The following is a 22,361-nucleotide window of genomic DNA, read 5'->3' as shown; positions in this document are numbered from 1 at the left end:
TAGCGCCCCTACCAGCCCTCACAGAATGGCTTAGAATCATAATGTTGGAGGGAATCTCAAAGGTCATCTAAATCCAACTCCCTGAAATGTGAAAGCACGTTTTGCCTCCCAAAAGGAATCCTGGTAACTGTAGTTTACCCCTTCCAGAACTACAGTTACCAGAACTCATAACAAACTACAGTTCCCAGGATTCTGTGGTGTGGGAAAATGTGCTTCATATGTATGGTGTGTAAGTAGCTCTGAAATCTTATGATTGAGGGAGTGAGAAAGGAACCACCGAGATATTTTATAATTCATATGTAGGTTACAGAGCTTCCAAGTCCTTTTGATACCTCCTTTGCTGTATAAGCTTGTTTGTTTAAAATGTAGCTATTTTCCAAAATATTATATTACAACTTGTCGGTTAAATTTTGACTCGTAAGTGCAGAACTGTAATTACCGTCACTTTGGCACCAGCAGGGCACCGAGGAGTTAAGTAACAAGCAGTGCAGTCTCCCTGAAGAGAAAGAGAAATACACTTTTTTTTATCAGAAGACTAAAACTCCCCAAAGCTAGCTAGGATTAAAAACCACACTTGATTATTAAAATAATTATGCAAATGCAATATATAATCTAATTAGCACTATGAACTGACATTGCAAACTTCGTTTCATACAATTTGTTTAAACAAGTCTCTTACCAAAGGTATATTTACTAATATATACCTGAGTGAATGAGTGAGTGAATCAGTAAGTTCCACAGCTGAAGGGTCCCCATGAATTCAGTTGAACACAGAGCCTCATAGAGCTTATACAGCGGACGCTCAGGTCGTGAATGTGATCCGTGCGGGATGCACGTTCGCAACCCGCAGCATTCGCAACCCACAGTGCCGTGTCTGTGCACGCACGGGTTGCGATTTGGCACTTCTGCGCATGTGCGATCACCAAAACCCAGAAGTAACCTGTTCCGGTACTTCTGGGTTTCAGTGGTATGTAACCCGAAAAAACGAAACCTGAAGCGTCTGTAACCCAAGGTATGACTGTATGCACAAAGTTTATATGTGCACAATCGGGACCAAGCAAAAAGCAAGCCCAATAAATCAAACATTAGTGAATAGGTAAAAAAAGGTAAAGGACCCCTGGACGGTTAAGTCCAGTCAAAGGTGACTATGGGGTGCGGCCTTCATCTCGCTTTCAGGCCGAGGGAGCCAGCGCTTGTCTACAGACAGCTTTCGGGGTCATGTGGCCAGCATGACTAAACTGTTTCTGGTGCAATGGAACACCGTGATGGAAACCAGAGCACACATAAATGCCATTTACCTTCCCACCGCAGCAGTACTTATTTATCTACTTGCACTGGCGTGCTTTCAAACTGCTAGGTTGGTAGGAGCTGGGACAGAGCAATGGGAGCTCACCCCATTGTGAGGATTTGAACCACTGACCTGATCTGAAAGCCCAAGAGGCTCAGTGGTTTGGACCAGCACCACCCACGCCCCTATTTGTACAATAGTGTTTTAGAGGCCTAAAACACAGCTTCTCATTTCCCATTTTCTTAGTCACTTCAGTAAAAGAAAATTCATTTCTGATTCAACAACAGTCCTCTTCAGTAGTGCAAAGAGTGTCTAATGAATGCATGGGGGTGGAGGGAGGGAAGATTGTCATTACAGTGGTAAGACTTTGCCCACAAGCTGCACACATTAATTTGAATGCCAGTGTTGCGGCCCACAATCTGGGGACTTTGCAGTGTGCAACAGAGTACTCGGATGAGGTTCAGGCTACTTCCTTGGTGGTAGAACTGCCAGTACCTCATACAGAGCCTTCTCTGCAAAAGAACACAATCCTGCCACCATTCTTAGACTCAGAGGGGCAGGTCTGTCTCCTAAGCCTCACAGAGGCCTCACAGACTACAAAACAAGATGAAGACACTTTAACCAGCCAACCAGCTCCTTCAGGTTAGAGGAGCATGCTACATTCTAAGCCTGGTCAATCTACATAAAGCTGCAGGGACTCCACCTTTAGTAGAGCTCCATGGAACTGTCCAAGGTCCTGCATGTTTCCTTTCGGCCTGGCGTTCATGCTCCCACTGAACTGCACAGAGCCTGTGCATGTACAGTTGTATGCATGTTTGTGTCTGTCTTCAGGTAACTCAATGAATAAGATGGTTCAATACATTTTGCTGGCTGAGCAAATAGACCAGATGGATAAGTCAAGGTGCATAGTACTCAAAGCCAGTCAATGTATTTTGGCACCACAGGCAGAGAATGCCACTAGTACCTCTTTGCTGTCCACTCACAGACATTCTGGCTTGTGGTGGCTGTATCATTCTGCCTAAGGGCAGGGCCTGCATATAGGTCACTGGGATGGGGGTGCAGGCAAAAGCATTCTTAAATAATCTATGGACTTTTAAACTGTGGGATGTGAGTCATTTTATTTGTTACTTTGCTGTGTGTGTGTGTGTGTGTGTGTGAGATCCTCAGCTGGAGTGGTATAGAAATTTAATAAATAAGTATCAGTGTATTGCCACTTTCCTCCCAGGCACAGACATTCCTTGAATACACCTTAAATAATAGAACAGAGGAAAAAATCCCATATGCATCATATTGGGTTTTCCCCAGTACTTCAACATTTATAAAACCCTGGAAATATAGAACATGGAATAACTGAGAAATGAAATCTAGCCCAGTAGAACTTTTTCATTTGTGCAATAAAAAGGAGAAGTAGTCAGAGAAAATTATTAAATATCTCTCTATTATTATTCCTAGTCAAGGACAATAACTAAAGATATTCAAAACAGCAAATGCATTTCACTATCTAAATTAAGCAACATTCAAAAGTAGGCAGTAAGAAGCAGATTAAGTTTAATTGAACTAAATCCTCTTGAACTGAATAATACTTCTGAGTATGCACATACCGAGTTGCATTATTTAGGCTCTGATCTAGAGCTCCAGTGCACAGCAAAAGGTCCTGCATATGCAGGATTCCCTTGTACATGCAGGAGGTGTGTATACATATTGGAGCACTCACAGATGTAAGGGCACTGGATTAGTTCTGAAATTCAGAAGGCAACAAAAATCCATAGGAGGACTGACCGGAATATTAGAAGAGATAAAGGTGTCACATCGACCTCCAAGGACAGGATCTGTTAACATGCAGTCAATACCATAAGCGATGCCACCATCAAACTCAATATGCCTTTGTACAATCTTACACCTTCTTTCATTGAGGAACAGGTCACCCTGAAGGAGAGAGTTATAATAAAGTTATCACTGCTTCAGCAGGAGGCCTATTAGGTAGTGAAAACAGGAAGAATAAATATAAATCGGAGTCAGATTGTTGGTTTGTTTTTTAACATATTTACAAAGAATCCCAAAGCCAACACCTCTTGTGCAGTATCTGCTTATCTATTTATATGACAACATGTTTCAATACCAATGCTTTCAGAGATGCTATGTATCTTATCATACTGTTTCGTTTGCTGCCACTGACATTTTAATGTTGCTTTTTTATTGTTTTATGGATATTGTATTTTAATATTTTGTTGCTTTAAGCTGCCCAGAGAACACTGATATTGAGCAGCATAAAATCCTTAAAAGGCACTATTTTTATGCAATTAGTTGTTTTATTAATGCGAAACAACTATGGGTGCTTCTGGAGAAAGTCTATGAACTAGATCTGGGGTAGGCAATGCAGATCTTGCTGGATTACAGCTCATCACTGTACGCTGACCATGCTGGCCAGGGCTGATGGGGATGGAATCCAACAACATTGGATACCCCTGATCCATCTCAATCTGATTTCTGATGGGAGTTTGGTCACCCTCTTGGTCACCTGATTTGACAGCCTGTGCTGACGAAGAGATAGGGGCAATGTAACTCTGTTGATTCTCTGGACCTCTCAGTGGATTTCAAAGACATTGATCTTGGTTATTCTTCTGGACTGCCTTCTGGGGGCTGTACAGTGGTTCCATTCCTTTCACCTTTCCTGTGGAAAGCTTCACTTTTCCACGGTTTGAAGATGGAAGACTATTGTTCCCTCCCTATGGAAGTTGCCCTACAATATTCTGCAGGGCTCTTCCCCACCCCGGTCTACACTGTTTGGCAAGCCACCTTCTAAGTTTCAGAATGGAGTTTTTCCCAGCTCCACTTGGATTGAACCTAGGGCTTATTGTATGTGAAGCCATATGTTCTGCCACAGAGCTATGTCCCTTCCCCCAAAGTATGATGATGGGATTATCGGGCTGGAGTGGTCAAAACACCATGGATTAGCCAAACACTCACAGTACTGCTGTCATCATTGCCACATATCACACTGAGATCAGAACCTTGAAGAGTCTTCAGTGAAGTAGAGCGAGGGAGGTCACAGGCTAAAATCTGTGGAAGAGATCAGGAAAAACAAGAGAAAAAGGAAGAGACTGCACTGGTGCTGTTTTGTTTTTTTTTTAAATTATAAATCATCTAGAAACATTGCACTGAAATGTTGTACACTCCTACCTTAGCACTTCCAATAATGTGGAATTTCAAATACTGAAGCAGTTTCTCCTTGTTTGACATTTTAAACAATGAATCCTGCTGGTCCTTTGGCAGAGCCCTGATTACTTTGTCAGAGGGCCAAAACAAGGTGACTGGTTGATGAAGAGGATCGTTAATGAGACCCATCAGTCCTGAACTCTGAAATAAAGTAAAAGGAAAAAGACACAGTTTTTTGTTTTTTATACTATAAATGATATTTCACTGTGGATGTAAAGAGGGCTCCAGGCAGGTTCTGTTGCCTACTCCGCAGCTCGGAGACAAGAAATGCCCAAAAATTATACAGAAGACTTTTTGGCTCTCTTCCTGTTGAGCCTCAATCCCATTTCTTGGAACGGCTTAGGAGAAACTGGAATTCAACAGGGCAGAAAGTGATAAAATATAGACAAAATAGGAAAACCACCACAAGGAGTGGAAGAAAAACCATCCTGGAAATAAGCAAAACCCACAAGGAATAAGAAAAACTGAGTATGTATCATTGTCCCATGCCCCTCGATGCAAATTGAATAATCATAGGAAGCTAGCAGGGTGGGTCTTGGAGCACTCTTTACATCCACAGTGAAATACCATTCACGGTAAGTACAGCTGTTCCATCACCTGTAAGATGCAAGAGGTCTCCAAGTAGGTGGGATTTCCTCTGACAAAACCCTGCATCCAAAGGCCTTACAAAATGGGTTACAAAATCAAGTACTCTTACCTCTAGCAAATTGTAGAACATGATGTACCCATTTTTTGCTGCAATCACTTTGAGGTTTTCCTAGGAAGAAAAATTATTTGCCAATCTTATTTGCTCATTTAGTAAATGTAACAGCAGGGTGTTTTCAAAAAGCAGTAACATACTGTTTATTATTTTTACATACAACATATGAAAATGGTTGCTGCTTTCTGCAACATTTCGTAAAAGAGGTTTCTGCATAATAGAAGCCTATTTAATCCTTGTAACTATGGTAAGTGTGACCACGAAGGTGCTAAAACCCAACTACTGCTGCTAATGAATCACTAGGTATTTTCAGTGCCAGGATAGCATCAGTGTGACACTGGGGGGGGGGGGGATATGAAGTCAACTAAGTCCTACTCAGAGTAAACCCATTGAAATAAATGAACCTTAGTAATATATAATATATATAGGCTCTACTCTGAGTAGGACTAGCACTGAATACCTGCTGATGGTCTTTGCAGCCATTTCATTTCACAAGTGCTTTGCTAGTTCCAATTAGCTGTAGTCTAATTCACAAATTACAACCAAACTAGGCATGACACGAAACTTGTCAAGTGCTGTGGTTGTTTTTAAAAACTGCTGTGCCCCCATTTTTGTCTGGGAAATAGTGAGAGAGGAAGGGTTAACCATGCCTCACCACAGTTCTGATGAAAATTGTTTCTCCCTCAGCTATGGTGGCTATTAACAATCGAAAACACAACCCTGGGACCCAAGTGGCATATTTAGCACTATGATCTAGCTTGGTCCAAAGAGAAGAGAAGCACTGGCCTAAGTCCCACGTTGCTCTGTAGGGCAGCCTTCAACCTGGAACCCTCCAGGTGTTTTGGACTGTTGAGAATTCCATTCCTCCCATGCTGCAGGTGTGTGTGGGATTGTTACATGTCACATGTCTGTTTACATTCCAGCACTGATTATTGGAGTCTTGTGAGCGGAAAGGGAAATACGCTGTTTCTGCTCTGTATAGCTTTTGTTTTTGTTGTTTTCTCGGAGGAGCAGAGACACACCATGGACTACACCCAGTCAGCTGATGGGAGTTCTGGTGCAAAACATTTCGAGGGCCCCAGGTTTTCCAAGACTGCTCTATAGTGATAGCAGCTAGAAGAGTTACAGGCTCTCACTTCTGCTTTTCAGCCCTTTAAAAAGTCTTCTTCCACATGTTTATGAAACATAAGAAAAGCAAGAGACAGTGACATCTAGTGGTTAGAGAGCTGGACTAGGACTTGGGAGACCAGGATTCAAATCCTCACTCAGCTATCAAGCTCACGGAGTAAGCCACGGCCTCTCAGCCTGACCAACCTCAGAGGGTTCTGAGGATAAAAATGGGAGGGGAATCAAATGTGCTTTCCTTGGAGGAAAGGTGGGATAGAAATGTAGCAAATACAGTGGTGCCTCGCAAGACGAAAAGAATCCGTTCCGCGAGTCTCTTCGTCTTGCGGGTTTTTTCGTCTTGCGAAGCAAGCCCATTAGCGGTTTAGCGGATTAGTGCTACAGTATTAGCGGCTTAGCGGGTTTAGTGGATCAGCTGATAAGCGGCTTAAGGATAAGCTGATAAGCGGCTTAACGATTAGCTGATAAGCGGCTTAACGATAAGCTGATAAGCGGCTTAACGATAAGCTGATAAGCGGCTTAACGATCAGCTGATAAGCGGCTTAGCATCAGCTGTTAAGCGGCTTAGCCATCAGCTGATAAGCGGTTTAGCGGCTTGGGAAAAAGGGGGGGGGGAAGGAAAAAAACCCCGCAGGAACTCGCAAGACATTTTCGTCTTGCGAAGCAAGCACATAGGAAATTCGTCCTGCAAAGCACCTCCAAAACGGAAAACCCTTTCGTCTAGCGGGTTTTCCGTCTTGCGAGGCATTCGTCTTGCGGGGCACCACTGTAATTAAATCAATAAAATCATGTCAGAAGCACAGGTTAGCAAAATGTAGTTACTGTTGAAATTACTGATGCAAATGATCTAATTGAATTGCTTAACAAAACAATGCAGTCTTTTTTTTTGAAACAATTATGATTTATCTATGTTTTAGTAAGAACAAACAACTATGGCAATTAATTATGGTATATCACCTAAGTGACACACTGTAATCTTTATTTCAACTAGTTAAGCAACTAATCAGCTGAAAGCAAAGTAGTAAAATGTGACTGAACAACTTTTAATTAGTTGAAAACACCAGCATAAATTTTACACACCCTTTGAGTTTTTGGTTGTCCAGGAGGGAACTCTTGAATCCTCTGTGGAAACAAGGCCTTGTCTATGAGATGTATTACCCCATTTGTGCAGATTAAATCACTGGTTAAAATCTTAGCATCTCCATTCAAAAAAACTGAATTCTGAAAACAAACACAAAAAACAAGGTATGGATTCTACTAGTGCGTGGTCTCACATTTGTTTTAAAATAGAATAAATGTACCAGGAAATTAGGCAATGTGATGAAAATCCAGGGACTTAAATGCATTTCAGCAGTAGCTGGAACTGTGTGCAGCTTCCCTCTCTGTTGAGCCATCAAACTGCAGGTGGAAGTTTCTCAATGAAGTACCTTCAAACCCAGAATGACTCTGCCCACCCAGACTGGCCATAGCTCATTCCCTTCTAAGTCCTTTCCAAAGTTTCCCGCTTCCACTTAGCATAGAAAGAGACCACATGTTTGGTAAATTAAAAATCATTTATTTACAAACTCTTCAAAGGTCAGATTCATGTGTTTTTCCATATAGCAGCAACAAAACATAGCCAGTTAAACTTGAGTTATAAATTGATAAGAGTTTCTAAATTATTTGTATAGAAACAGAGATGGCTTGCTAAAGCCACACATTCTGAGCTGGGAACAACCAGACCAGATGTCTTTCCTGGTAGGGTTACATGGTGGAAGAGAGAGAGAACAAAGAGTTTGGTATCCCTTCCTCCCAATGTAAGGGGGTGTGACCTAGCTAAGCCTGGCAGGACAGCTTACTCTATGGTCTTAACCCCTTCATGCATTAATTAGAGTTAAGCATGTTGGTTATATGAGGCTTATTTATCCCACACCAAGTGGGTTGGTAGAGGAGGAATGGGCTTTCTTTCTTCCATAGCTAGCATGAAAGCTAAGTGTAGTGGGATTTGCCCGCCAGTTCACCTACTCACCTGCAAAGCATTCATTGTCACCTGTGGTGACCCAGTGAGTTGTTAATGCAATGCTGCAGAAGAGCTCATCTGGTGGCTTGCAACCATCGACCCATTAGATTAGCATTCATCTGAGCTAATGCTGATCCATCCCAACACCTTAAGAAGACTGCATCTCTGTTTTCTAAGGAGGTGACATTACACATATGCTGCCCAAGGCTTAGTTACCTGTGAGAATGTGATCTTGAGCTGATCTCCATGGAGAGTGGTGACAGTTTTATCAGATGTCATATCACTAGAGAGCAGCGCTGTACAGCCTACTATATGATAGCGAAGAATCTGGGGCATCCAACCTTTGAGACTCCAGTCCTGAACCTTAGATAAGAGTCAGAAAACATAATAGGTAAGGTGGGGGAGCAAATGGTACTGCTGCAAATGCTGTTGATTTTGCTGCCTCATTACCATGAGGTGGGAGTCTGGGATCTGAGGCACATAAATGGTGCAGCCTACTCTGGTACATGTTTACTTGGAAGCAAGTCAACTGTGTTCAATGGGGTTTACTCCACAGTGTGTCAAGGGCTGGAAATATTAATATACTGTTATGAGTTGAGGGTGGGGAGGGCTGTACGCCAGTACCCTTCGAATTCATGGATCCAGCATGGATCAAATTCCTGGAATAGCCAGACTGGTTTCCCAGTGAGGTTATGGCCCTAAATATGGGTTAAGGTAACAAAGGAAGTGGTTCTGTGCCAGGGAGAAAATGGCTGGGGGGCCACCTTCCTCAATTTGCTGGTAGTTAGACAAAGGCCAGAGTGGAAAATGGAGTCATGTGAGATAGAAGCAAGGCAGCAGGCTAGGAAGGCAGAGAGTCAGAACCATGCCTGATTTCTTCTGGAATCAAAGACTATGGCTATTATTATTATTATTATTATTATTATTACTAATTTTTATTTGTACCCTGCCCTACCCGACCGGAGCCAGGCTCAGGGCAGCTAACATCATAAAACTAACACAGTATACAAAGAACATAAGAACATAAAAACAGGCAATCAATTAAAATACATCTTAAAATTAGTTCAGAGCAAATTAAAATCTGGACAGATGGCAGTCCATGGGTAAAACTGAGAGTGGTTAATATTCTCCAGGGCCAACTGTTACCACTGGTCTTATAAAGGACCTGTGAGCGGGCTAGGAGGCGTCTTTAATGCTAGTTCTTATACAGAAAGAGAAGAATCAGACTGAACTCTGACCAAAGGCCTGGAGGAACAGCTCCGTCTTTCAGGCCCTGCGGAAAGATATTGGAGAAGCAAGACCCTTTTGGGGCGTTAATGTTGTGAACCTGTCCATTGTAGGCTCAGGTTGTATATTTGTGTAAGTAAAGCATGTATCATAAAGACGGCAGTGTATCTGCTGTACCGCATTCCAAAGGTAACACAAACCCCTGGGTAAGTGCCTGGAACCGCTGGAATCTGGCACGGTTCTGCGTTTGGGTTGATGTGACAATGCTTTCCTACAGCACTACCTTGGGAGGGAGGAATCGCCTCACTGTAGGGATCTAATCCAGGGTAATGGATCTGCTGCCTTGTTAGGAGTGTCTGTTTGCTTCCACTGATGCTCTGTTGTATATTTCCAAATAAAGCACAAGCCACCAAGATAACATAAGGCTCTAGGGCTTTGTTATCTAAATGAAATTAAGTTCAGCAGCCCTGTCCCTAGAACTTCTTGCCACCATGCGTGTAAGTTACTAGACTGAATAAATGTTTACTGGGGGCTGGCAGAGGTGGGATTCCTGCATTTCTATGCTTGGCACAGAGAAAGAATGGAACACTTTATCCCTCCATCTCCACCCGTCTCACCCATCTGTAAGGAATGCCAGATGCTCCCTGGCATATAGTTCATTGTTGGCTATGTCTACCAGGCTAGTGCTTAAGTATAAGGCCGATTTGCATTATTAAGATTGATTTGCTTACTTTTGGTGTGGTTAGATATGCTTGGTTGGTTGGTGCAAAAACAGTGAATGGGCCGGCTCCAGCAATGTCATTGATGTTAGAGTCCTACAAGAAAGAAAGGCAAAATGTTAAACATTTCAGGCTAAAAATGTATATTAGGGTAAAGTGTTATAAAATGCACATATAGGTGCAAATAACATTTTAAAAATAGCTTGCAAAACACGTGTATTAGGAAAAGTGCATACAAAAATGTTCATCAGGAAAAAAGTGCGCTAAAGTGCTGATTAATTTACATGAGGACATTAAAATAAATAAATAAATCACAAACCAATGCAGAAATGTGGCAAGCTGAACTTAAGTCTGGAAAAACAAGTAACTGACGGCTCATCCACAATATGGCTGATCATGTTTATCACGTGTGCTTTGCCTATAAATAACAACTTTGGCAAAGCTTTCAAAATGTGTGAGTGAAAATGATCACTGATAGAGATCAGGACCTGGGAGGGCATGTCTATCTTACCGTTAGATATCCCTTAAACCGAGTAGTGTTGTAATCTGCTGCAAGTTCCTATAAAAATAAATAAATAAATAAATAAATAAATTGATCGATTGATTGATTACAGAAGGCAGCAATGACAAAATAGAAACGATGTAGGCCGGGTGTGGGGAACCTTTGGCCCTTCAGATGTTGATGAACTACAACTCTCATCAGCCCCAGCAAGAATGCCCAGTGGCCAGGGATAATGAAAGCTGTAGCACAACATTCTACAATAAAAAAGGAAGTTTTACCGCAAATATACTGCCTCTGCAAGTAAATCCATCTCCAACGTAACTGATTCGACAGGTACAGGTCCTTTCTGAGTATTCAGTATCATTGCAGAAGGCATTTTGCGAACAGCCACCATTATCCTGTTAGGAAGGGAACCCAACATTAAACAAAATCTCCCCTGTGAAGATACATCTCAGTTCTAGTTTAAGAAAAAGAATAAATCTATGGATAAAGTGAATAACTTTTACACCTTGCTCATTTCAATGGGACGTGGCCCTTCCATAGTCAACACTGCCCACTCAGTGGCACAGAAATTCATAATCATAAGGATTTAAGAAGCAGCAAACTTCATATTGAGAACACAACTGAAACGGAAACTGAAAAGCAGAGCAAAGGGAAAGCCAGGAGATGGAGTCCAACACACCACTCTTATATGCGACTCTTCCATGGTCTACATACTACAATTCTTTACATGGAGGCTGTTGTTGTCATGCCACAAATTAAAAATACCATTTCCTTCCCTTTGCCCTGCAAATCCTAGGTGGGGCAGAGCACTGCTTTAGATGGGGCAATGCCCCAACTGTCTATCTAGATCATTGATATGAGTTATTGGGAAAACCTAACTTTTAAATTGGAAAATATACTAAGCCTCAGAGGGATCAGCTGTGTTACAGAGCCAGATTGCATGCTGAATGACAGTAATACAGGATTAACTTTAATAAATAAATAAATGTTAAAATCCAATTTTAAAGAGCTTTACAGTTACTGAAGAAAGCAATAAGCTGGCAATAAGAAGCCCATATGCAAGGAAAGGAAGGAACACTTTTCTTGTCTTTCACTTGGGATTCAAATGTCAATGCTCTCAATCCTCAGATCAGGCAAAAAAGGGCCAATCAGCCTTTGATTATGTCTGCACCACAGCTGCTCTGTAAGAGCTCCGTAAAAATGGTGAAATGCCCTGCTTTTGCTCAAAGGTTCTCTGTTGTCGACGGTGACCTCCCTTTCTCTACCTAAAGCAGTCTGCCCGCACCTTCTGTCATTGCCCTTTCCCCTTTTTCTGTTGCTCCCTTCTCCATGAACTGCCACTCACTCAGTCCCCAGCGGGGATACTTTCTCAGAGTGAGGCACTGTGGGAGAGATGGACCCAGAGATTTTGCTGCGATGGTAACTAAGCACCCTGAGACGGTGAAGCAAGTCTGGAATGTGAATCCTGTGGACTGACTTTTAAAAGGAAGCATGGAGTCTCAAACCTTCCTTGAAAGTTTTTCTCCCTCGTCCTCTCTTGCATGGGCTGCAGCAACCCAGTGGCGGAAGAAATACAGTAGGCTGATCCTGGTGAGTTCACTCCTGCCTCAGGTTTAAGTTCAGAGCAAACAAAGTAGGCTGGCTGCACTTTCATGTGTAGCTGAAATACAAGCAAATGGCAGCCACGAGCAGGGCCAGTAGATGCCAGTTTCTCATCTACCTGCAGGAGATGTTAAAAAGTTCTTGTTTGGGATTCCTGCCTTGAATGGACCTTTGTCTGCTTGGTAAGAGACACACCTCAAAGCACATTGTCAATGAAAAACCAGGCTGATATGAAATCTACTCACAAATGAACAGAGACTGATGTAGGTGCATGTTTTGCCATTGCCAGAATATCCTTTTAAACAATTACACGCTGCCTGCCAGGAGAAAGGGGCGGGGGGAGAGAAACAATGTTAAGTTCTGCAAAGAGAATATAATTGGCTCTGGAAAATAAATAAGGCACAGAATAATATATCCCTTTCTGGGCTCACATCTCTTTTCTAACATTCCTTTTTTCATAGGCAAAGCACATAGCCTAAGGTACGTTTTCTCATTTCTGCCACTGCATTTCATCAGTTGAAAGAGCCCAATATGATAAGCTATTTGAGCCTTAATATTTTTTAAAAGAAAAGGGGGGAAATGTTGCAATTAGAGTATAACAAGTTAGGTCTTTGTCATTCCAATTTATCTTACATAGCTCAGTGGAATAAAAATAGCCAGAGACCTCGTTACCTAGGCAACTTACTTTTATTTAGTCCATAAAGTTATTTGCAAGAATCCTCAAAATATGAGTGTATTTTTTTAAAAAACCAAAACCTAATATTTTGGACTTCATAATTCTGTGCTCAAAGTACGGCACACACATTGGCTGGATCTAGATACATCAAAAAGACATTTCAGGAAATCGCACTGTAAACTTCATTATGGGACTCCACAGTGCCATTTAGTGTTATAACGCATATAAAAAGATCCCACGAATGGAAGCAAATGGAAGCTGCTTCCCCGGCCACGCCACAATTTAAAAAGGCGTAGCCATGCCCCCAGGTCAAACCCGAATGGCTGGCCAGGGGTGTGACGCGACCAGGAATCCTGCTGGTGTGAGCGGCGTTCCTCCGCCCACTCCTGAGTCGCTGCAAGGACCTGGATTCCCGCCCAAAAAGCAGCCCCTCCCAAAAGGGGGAGGGGACATATAAAAAGCTTTTTCTTTACTAATGTAGCCGAGTCCATTATTTCAGTAATCCTTGCAAGGGAGGACCGCATTGCAGTATTATTATGCCCATATTACAGATAATGGAGGGAGGTTCAGACTTACTTAAGGGCACCGAGTTAATTTGTTGCAGAGCCAAGGTGTGAACTGACATCTACTCCACTAAAATGTTGCAGTTAGAACAGGATACAGTGGTACCTCGGGTTAAGAACTTAATTCGTTCTGGAGGTCCGTTCTTAACCTGAAACTGTTCTTAACCTGAGGTACCACTTTAGCTAATGGGGCCTCCTGCTCCCACTACGCCGCCACCGAGTGATTTCTGTTCTCACCCTGAAGCAAAGTTCTTAACCCAAGGTACTATTTCTGGGTTAGTGGAGTCTGTAACCTGAAGCGTATGTAACCCGAGGTACCACTCTAGGGGAAAGGACTCCTCCCTCCTCCCATTCCCACACCAAAGTCAGCAACAGATCAAGAACTTTGGGTGCAAAAAGATCTCAAGTTTCAATCCCTGGCATTTTTAGCTAAAAATTATCTCAGGCAGCACATGGTGGGAAATACCAGCGGGAATCTTTTTCAGCCAGAGGACCACATTCTGGGACCGTGTGCCCGTGGGAGTGCTGAGAGGGAGCCAAAAGGTGATGAACAGCAGCAATCTTACCATTGTTCAGTAGGCTACATTACAGTCACAACCAAAAATCTGAGGTTTATACACACTTCAAGGACATATTCTAGTCAGGCAAAAGCACGTGAGGAAGGCCTGTAAGTGGGGAGAAGGGTGTGTGGCCTGAGGAGAGTCTCAGGGCTGGCCAGAGGGGCTTAGAGGGCCCTCTGGGCCTGAGGTTCCTCACCCTGCCCAAGATGCCAAAGAACCACTGTACATGGCTAAATGGATCAATGACCTGTCTCAGTTTAAGGCACCTTCATAGGATCATATGTTGCCATTCTATAACCTATGATTCATGGGAGGTGAGCCTGACCCCATCCATTGGTAGGAGAAGAAGCAGGTGCGGGGAACTTCCTTCTTGCGTCCCTGCCACAATTATCTCCCACTGCCAGTTGCCATAGGGCTGCAGAGCTGAAAGGAAGTGTTCTCTGGCCTTCAACACTGGCCAGGGGACTCCGGAGGGCCACAGTCAGATAGTACCTTTTGCCTTCCAGGAAGAACATATTGGCATGGGTAGAGATCAGCTTGGCCCCATCCCCCCAGCCAACTGTTCCAGTAGTTGCTTTATTCTTTCTTCATCATTCCCTTTTCTTTTGTATCAGCGGCGTAGCGTGGGTTGTCAGCACCCGGGGCAAGGCAAGTAATTTGCGCCCCCTAACCCGGGGCAAGGCAAGTAATTTGTGCCCCCTAACCCGGGGCAAGGCAAGTAATTTGCGCCCCCTAACCCCTAACCTGCCGCCGCTGCCAGCTTCTTCTTGCTGCTGCCTGGTCTGGTCTGGTGTGGTTCTCTCCCGCGCTCAGCGCTGCGCTGGGCGGCCGCTGCACTGTCCCTCCCCCAGATAGTCCCTCTCTCTCTCTCCGCACCGCACGCCTGGCACCCACCCCCTCCACAGTGGGCGGCGACCCAGCGGCTCGGATCGGATTCGCACAGCCAGCACTGCAGTGAGAGAGAGTGAGTGAGCCAGGTAGGGGCAGAGAGCTGCGAGTGCGAGTGCGCCCCCCCCCGATGTTGCACCCGGTGCCGCCGGCCCCCCCTGCACCCCCCACGCTATGCCACTGTTTTGTATCACATGTATTAGATTGCGAGCCTGTGGGCAGGAATTGGCTTATCTTCTAATACATGCACTTAGTGCTCAGGAAATTTTAGGTGAATTGTAAGTGCTAGTAATCAATCTATGTAACAGCAACAGTAGCAGCAGCATCAACAAATTAATGCCTGCAATGTGCATCAAAATGAGATAGGAGCATTGCTTACCTGATTGGGTCCAGTGTGAGTGCACTCTGCATTTTTATCACACCCACCATTATTCTCCACACAAGGATTGATTTCTTTATGTGACAAACACAACAGAGGAAAAAATGTGAGTACTGTTCTGATTCTGAGAGGCACTGCCAAATGAAAGCTACTAGTTTCCAATAATTCTTGCTTGCTGTTGCCCACTAGGATCCCCCTTGGTTTGGCTACAAGGGTAAAATAAGATTATGGTATTTGTAGCAGTTTGTGATGGCAATGCTATACTCCTTTCCTTGAAGGAGCTAAAGGACTTGCAGTCACATCAAAAATCTACAAGTTTTCTCAAATGTGTAAAGATTTTCTTATGCATGGAGATTTTATTTTTAGTTTTACTTGGGGCCACTTTGAATCAAACCACCCTACATGTGAATTATGAAATGGTTCTGTCCTGTTAATACCTTCACTCTCTGAACATGTGAAACCATGTCTGCATGATTATAAAAAAAATATTCCTAAGAGGTAAGGTTGTGACTCGTGACTCAGTTCAGAAAATCAGCAATCGCCCTAATCTCCAAGCAGCTAACTGTCTTAAAAAACAAAAACATTTATGGTTTACATGAGAATGTATCAATACATATATTATGTAGTCATGCTGCCTATTTATCATTCTCTTAAGATCTTTAACCATAAAACAAGCACCTACCAAAGCAGACGATCCCATCTCCAGTGTAACCTGCATTGCAAAGACACACTCTGTTTCCTGGAGTGGTGCGTCTGCATTCTGCTTTGAGAGAACAACCTCCATTGCTGGTTTCACATGCATTGATAGCTGTGAAATAACAAAGAATATAAAGTATGGCTGCAATCCTCAAGCTGCTTTGGGTGATTTCAAATAGCATGCAGTAGCACACATAGGTTTGCCAGAAAAATACAACCATACAGTGGGGGCAAAGTGTTGATGTATGCTGTGTGTGACACCAAGTGGCAGTTTTGCTGAGAAAGAGAGAAGCACCGTTGGGGAACGTTCTCTGTGGGAACATTAGCTGCCTTGCTGTTTGCCTCTATCGACGTCCTACCATTTGTTGGAGCGTGTGCAGAGTCCCCATTCAACACGCCAGCGGAGTGCGCCAATGGAACCAAAAAGCACCACAGTTTTAGGTAGGGTCAGTCCCTTTACTGACAGTACAACGCAGTTCCCACAGCTTTTAGGTTATGTACAGTTGTAGTATACAGTCCTTCCAGCAGCATACAGCCTCCTTGCAGTGTTCCAGCACAGACTAGGCTCTGGCCAAGAGCAAACTTGCTTCCAACACAAGTGGATTTCTACTTTAGATTGTGCTGAGTTACTCTCACATGCTTAACTAGTTTCAGGTGCAAGACAAATTAGCCAGCACACCCAACTTAACCCTTTCCTGTCTTTTTTCCTCTGCGTGCCTAGACCCTTATATATCAACACTATTTGCATATTTGCAAATAAAGAATATACTTTTTAAAAAAACATTGTAACCTTCAGTGCTCTCCCCTCTGAAGAGAGTATCATGAGTCATGCCATGCTGCTTCAGAAACTCCTCACCCCTCAAGGGAGTGGGGAGCAGACACCACACATGACCACTTGTGAGCGGAACAGTCCTATTCACTGAAACAAATGGTGGTTCTGGCATTTTCCCAGCCTCCTGCCCCACCAGTTTCTTGTGAATGGGAGGCACAGTGAATATGGTATGTCAAATGGAAAAGGACAAAGTCTACTTGCCTGTACAATATGTCCCGTTCCCTTTAAACCCTGCTGCACACTTGCAGTATGCTCTGCCATAGGAATTGAGAAGGCAGCTGAGATGGAAAAAGGAAAGTAAAACAAAACCACTTATTTTGCAGCATCACCACTGCTTATTTCATGCAACACTTTTTTCCAAAAGGTTGACAGACCCATGAAAGCAGATCTAAAATCTCTAAGGCAATCTTTAGAAAGCTGTATTTTCTAAAAACATAGCGTGTGGGGCAAAAAACCAATCCTAACTTCATACACATTGTAGAATGTTTTACACAATTTTTGGTACAATATTCTCCAACGCATACCAAGCATATCATTTTATTTATTTTACTTTGTATAAAAGCATTTATATACTGCTTAATTTTTCAAAAATCTGTAAGTGGTGAGTTAAATTATAAGCAGGTCAGTAGCTTGAAATTTTATGTAATCTAACCTCTTAGAGAACTTTAAACTAGGATAATCAATTTCTAGTTGAGTTTTTTAAAGTGTCAGGTATGTCAAATTAGAGTGCCTGAAACTTATATGTTGCAGGGCAATTGTGACAATTTCTATGGCAATTGTTGCTAGTCCATATGCGTTAACAGCTTAAATTTGGATACTGTTCCTGTGAATGACTACTGCAAAACTCCCCTGCTGCTTGGTGCCTATTTTTGTCAAGCCCCCACCCTCTGTTTCAATGTTCGTGCTATAGTTGCTGGAGAAAGGTGTTATCTGAATGCAGCCTAAATATTATTAGATAGATTGCTGTCATACATACTTGGCACTGGTGTGGCAGGTACTGTTGCATTTATCACCTTTGATTTCTGCAGGAGGAAAATGACTTTGTTAGTCAACGGTATACAATCCCAATTTACCCTGCTCATCAGTTGGTCCCTTACCTTTCCTGCCTGGCCACAGTGATCCATGCGACGGTCACCTCCAGGCTTGACTACTGTAATTCGCTCTACGCGGGGCTGCCCTTGAAGCTGTCCCAGAAACTCCAGCGGGTGCAGAATGCTGCAGTGAGGCTCCTCACGGGGTCTCTGCCATGGGAGCTTATTCACCCAGTGCTTTTCCAGCTGCAATGGCTCCCGGTGGAGTACAGGGTCAGATTTAAGGTGCTGGTTTTGACGTTTAAAGCCCTTCACAGCCTAGGACCCTCGTACCTACGGGACCGCCTCTCCCGGTATGCCCTACGGAGAGCCTCAAGTTCCATAAATAGCAACACCCTAGAGGTCCCGGGCCCTAAGGAAGTTAGATTAGCTTCAATCAGAGCCAGGGGCTTTTCAGCTCTGGCTCCGGCCTGGTGGAACGCTCTGCCTCATGAGACCAGGGCCCTGCAGGATCTGATTTCTTTCCACAGGACCTGTAAGACAGAGTCGTTCCGCCTGGCCTTTGGCTTGGAGCCAATTTGATTCCCTCCCTCCCTCTCTTTCTTTTTTCTTTTCCTTTCTCCTCCTGCGATGAGGCTACATTTTAATATTTTAAATAATGTTTCACTATTTTAATGTTGTATTTTAATTTTGTTTTTAAGTTGTAATCATTCAACTTGTTTTTATTATTGCTTGTTAGCTGCCCTGAGCCCGGCCTTGGCTGGGGAGGGTGGGGTATAAATAAAAATTATTATTATTATCAAAGAGTTAATCTATGCTTGCAGAATGGCTGATGCACAGACCACAGCAATGGCCTGATGCACAGATCAACTCAGAATGCGTGTCATGCTCTTTCTCAGAACTGCACTGAGTCTTTAAGGACAGTGTATATTTCATTAAAAAAACCAAAAACAAAAATTATCTACCCATCCAGAGGACTAAAGCACTGAGAGGGCTGAAGGTCTAAATTTGCAGACAGTGTCTTGGAAGGAATTTTGATGAACTGCAGACAATGGGACCAGAAAGAGTGAAGGCCTAATTTCAGGGTCACATTCAGCTGGTCCGAAAAAAAAGTGAACCTGTGCAGCTTCAGTGATGGTGCCTTCACTGCCTTGAGCTCTGAGTTTTAAATCTGCAGCCTCAAATGGTAGCTCAAAGTGATGGAGAGCAATCACACTTACCTTCATCGCATTTCACACCTCTCCAGCCAACATCGCATTCGCAAGAGCCATCGCCTTTAATATCATCGTTGCATTTCCCATGGATGCAAGGACACTCTAAGTGCAGAGAGGTGATGTTATAAGGACTGCCCCAGCAGTAACAACAACTGGACTATGAAGGGAGGTCTGCCTTAACGTATTATTTTGACTTCCTTTCTTGCCTTAACATACTCAAACGGGCTTATTTGACTTAAAGCATGGCTCATATATTATATTTTGCAGATGCAAGAGTCTTTCCCATAAAGCAGAAAACACTACTGTACCAATATAGCACCTCAAGTGTACCACATTAAGATTTGTGTGATCAAGGGCTGCCCCTTTTCTTCAAAGACACAGTAAGCTTTGAAGAACCACAGAGGTTTGCATTATGGCCAGTTACACAGGCCCATTTTTTGCATTTCACTGGACTCTGATGCAAAGTGACCCGATCTGAAGTCCCCAGGCTAACATGCAGCTTGGAATGTAATGATCACTCGGATTTTATAGTACTTTTGAATTTTGTGACATGGTTCTTGGAACAACAACAAAACGGACCTAAATGTGTCTATTCCAAGTCAAAGAGAGGCAAGCAACATAACTAGTTGTCTCAGTGGTCTGAAACCTGAAGTACCTTGATCACAGCTGGTGCCATATTTGCCCTTGATACATTTTTCACAGGCTACTCCCTCGAATCCTGCTTCACACTCACAAGTACCATTGCCATTGAGGCCATCTAAGCAAATCCCATTTCCAAAGCAAGTGTTTCCAGCCAGTCCTGGACAAGGCTCACACTGAGGGCCATAGAAGCCCGCACAACACTCCCTGGTCTGAAAAAGGAACAAACAAGGTAAGGCGAATGCAATTGCATATAAGAGAATAAAAGAGAAGAGGTGCCATAAAAGGACTATGAATTAAGGCAGGAACTCTTGAGCTGCCTTATTTATTGTGTGCTACAGTCTAAGATCAGCCACAGAGGCCCTCCTCACAGACCCACAAGTGGGTAATACGAGACAGGTTGGAATACGAGACAGGGCCTTTTCAGTGGTGGCCCCTAGCCTATGGAACTCCCTTCCCAAAGAGATAAGTTTAGTTCATTTTCTATTTTCTTTTAGGCACGACATAACAACTCTCCCCCCTTTGGTTAGGCAGCCAAACAACCTTAATTCTTATTGTTAATCTGATGGTGCAGGCTAGCTTTGATTATGATACATATTTGTTTGTTTTTTGCAGCTCTCGTGACTTTCAGATTTGTAAGATGTCTAATTTGTATGTGGTTTTAATTATTGGATTGGTGATGTTGTTGCTTTATGGCACAAGCAGCCAATATGATGCCCTGCAGATATTGTTGGATATTATTTTTTCAACAACCCTTGGAGGGTTTCACAGTGGCTACCCTATGGCACTTTGTCTTTGGTTTTTGTTTTTCATACCAAGCTTCTTTGAAAGGACCATGTTGCTAAGAAATCACTTTAATAAAACGATTTCTCCCTACAGATATGACAGTCTGTTCTCAATATTCTGTTTCTCTCCCACACCTCAACCCCCTTACATTCTATCAGTGTCATAATAGTATAACAGATATGCTTTGGATGGTAAAGAATACCCACAATTGTGCTTTTACTGCATTTTGGCTGGCATCCGTAGCGAAGGGAGAATCTTTCAGAATGGAGATACAAGCAGCTCACTTTCTTGTATTTCTGTACAAAAGAAGTGGACAGTTTTACACTTAAAACATTGCATCAAATTCAGCTAATGAATATCCCCTGAAATATTTTTCAATGGAAAACGCTAATTGAACATGCCCAAATCCTATTCAAAACTTACAGTCAATTAGCACAAATGGGCAAAATAACCTGACTCACAATAAGGCACTGACAAATGAATTATTCTCTTGAACTGAATAAATATACAAAGTTTAGAAACTTCGGAGAAAATCCAGCTCCCCCTGTAAATTCAGAGGTCACAATGAAGTTTGTTTATTATGTCCTATGGATTCTGCAGCTGCAGGAGGTGGTGGATTGTCTTCTATGGGTTATATCCTATACTGGGCATACTCAGGAGTAGACCCCCCCCCACACGCACAGCAGGGGTAGGGAATCTGTACCCTCTATATGCTGCCAGATTCCTGTTAGTGCTAGCATGAACGAATCAACAAAGCCACAAGTGTTGTAGGCAGTAACAGTTCGTGGGGTGGGGGCACTCAGCTGACGTCCTGTCACTGATTGTGGCTTACAGTGAGGGAGAGGGGTGAGGTGGCAGCAAGGTCAAGTGCCAGATTGGCTTTGCCACTGCATTTGCGCTGTGCTAATCTCACCACCACTCATCTCTCTTTAGGGAAGCCGTAGTGGCAACAGTGATGGGAGGTCAGGCAAGTGCCGTCATCCACTGCTGATTGTAATCCACCAACATCTGGAGGACCTTAAGTTCCTTACTACTTATTTATAGCAATTTAATTCTAAAATATTTACCAGTGGTGTAGTTCCAATAGGACAGCTAGGTATGGCCAAGCACGACAAACACTTTCCCTTGAAAACAAAGCAAACATACATTTTCAGAGGAAGGGACCATGATATATACTTGTGCAGGCCTTTGCACATGTCACAAATGCCTTAAGTGTGCAGAGGTTTGGCACCATCTATTTTTATCCAAATGAACCCTTGGGTGCACACTGACAATTTCCCCCCAATTTCATTAGTGCCTCCCACAATTGTTCCCTACAGTTACGTTGCATGTTTTAACAATGGTAGCCTGACACCATTTAATTTATTCATCTCCAACCATTGACCATTTGTGCAAAAACCAGAAGAGGGAAAATGAAGGATATCGAGAGACCGAATGTGCCATTTCAATCCTTGATTGGCCATAAAACTCACCTGGTGCACTGCCTATAAACCTAATATTCCTCACAGGGCTGTTCTGAGGATAAACTAGGGAGGCAGGAGTAATATAAGCTGCCCTGAGCACCTTGCAAAAAAGGGTGGAATAAAAATGTCACAGCAAATATATTTAAACAAAGAGCTGCAAGCTTGGGAGTTTATTTGCAATGAAATTGACTCATTGATTGATTCACTTGCAAGTAGTTTGAAATGGCAAACTAGAGACCCTACTTGCAAGTAA

General features: G+C 43.1%; 1 protein-coding gene across 4 annotated transcripts in view; it reads right to left on the bottom strand.

Moving 5' to 3' along the window:
- The window catches only part of STAB2 (stabilin 2), a 103,441-nt gene that overhangs the window by 37,083 nt on the left and 43,997 nt on the right, over nt 1-22,361 (bottom strand). For all 4 annotated transcript variants that reach the window (XR_013977060.1, XM_080971660.1, XM_080971661.1 and 1 more), the window contains exons 36-54: nt 21,713-21,769; nt 20,852-20,941; nt 19,876-20,071; nt 19,227-19,322; nt 17,952-17,997; nt 17,177-17,253; nt 16,130-16,255; nt 15,448-15,521; nt 12,627-12,698; nt 11,055-11,174; nt 10,786-10,833; nt 10,287-10,370; nt 8,545-8,691; nt 7,410-7,550; nt 5,202-5,261; nt 4,469-4,645; nt 4,256-4,348; nt 3,068-3,214; nt 440-496 (exon numbers count right to left, since the gene is read on the bottom strand). Coding sequence is in view for 3 of the 4 variants with exons in the window: in XM_080971660.1 (XP_080827786.1) it covers nt 440-496; nt 3,068-3,214; nt 4,256-4,348; nt 4,469-4,645; nt 5,202-5,261; nt 7,410-7,550; nt 8,545-8,691; nt 10,287-10,370; nt 10,786-10,833; nt 11,055-11,174; nt 12,627-12,698; nt 15,448-15,521; nt 16,130-16,255; nt 17,177-17,253; nt 17,952-17,997; nt 19,227-19,322; nt 19,876-20,071; nt 20,852-20,941; nt 21,713-21,769 (1,908 nt within the window). In the remaining variant the exon portion in view is untranslated. The remainder of the gene's footprint in view (nt 1-439; nt 497-3,067; nt 3,215-4,255; nt 4,349-4,468; nt 4,646-5,201; nt 5,262-7,409; nt 7,551-8,544; nt 8,692-10,286; nt 10,371-10,785; nt 10,834-11,054; nt 11,175-12,626; nt 12,699-15,447; nt 15,522-16,129; nt 16,256-17,176; nt 17,254-17,951; nt 17,998-19,226; nt 19,323-19,875; nt 20,072-20,851; nt 20,942-21,712; nt 21,770-22,361) is intronic.

The sequence above is a fragment of the Podarcis pityusensis genome (assembly GCF_964106645.2).
Source record: "Podarcis pityusensis genome assembly, chromosome: 10".
Classification (NCBI taxonomy): Eukaryota; Metazoa; Chordata; class Lepidosauria; order Squamata; family Lacertidae; genus Podarcis; species Podarcis pityusensis.
This window is presented reverse-complemented; position numbering and strand designations above follow the sequence as displayed.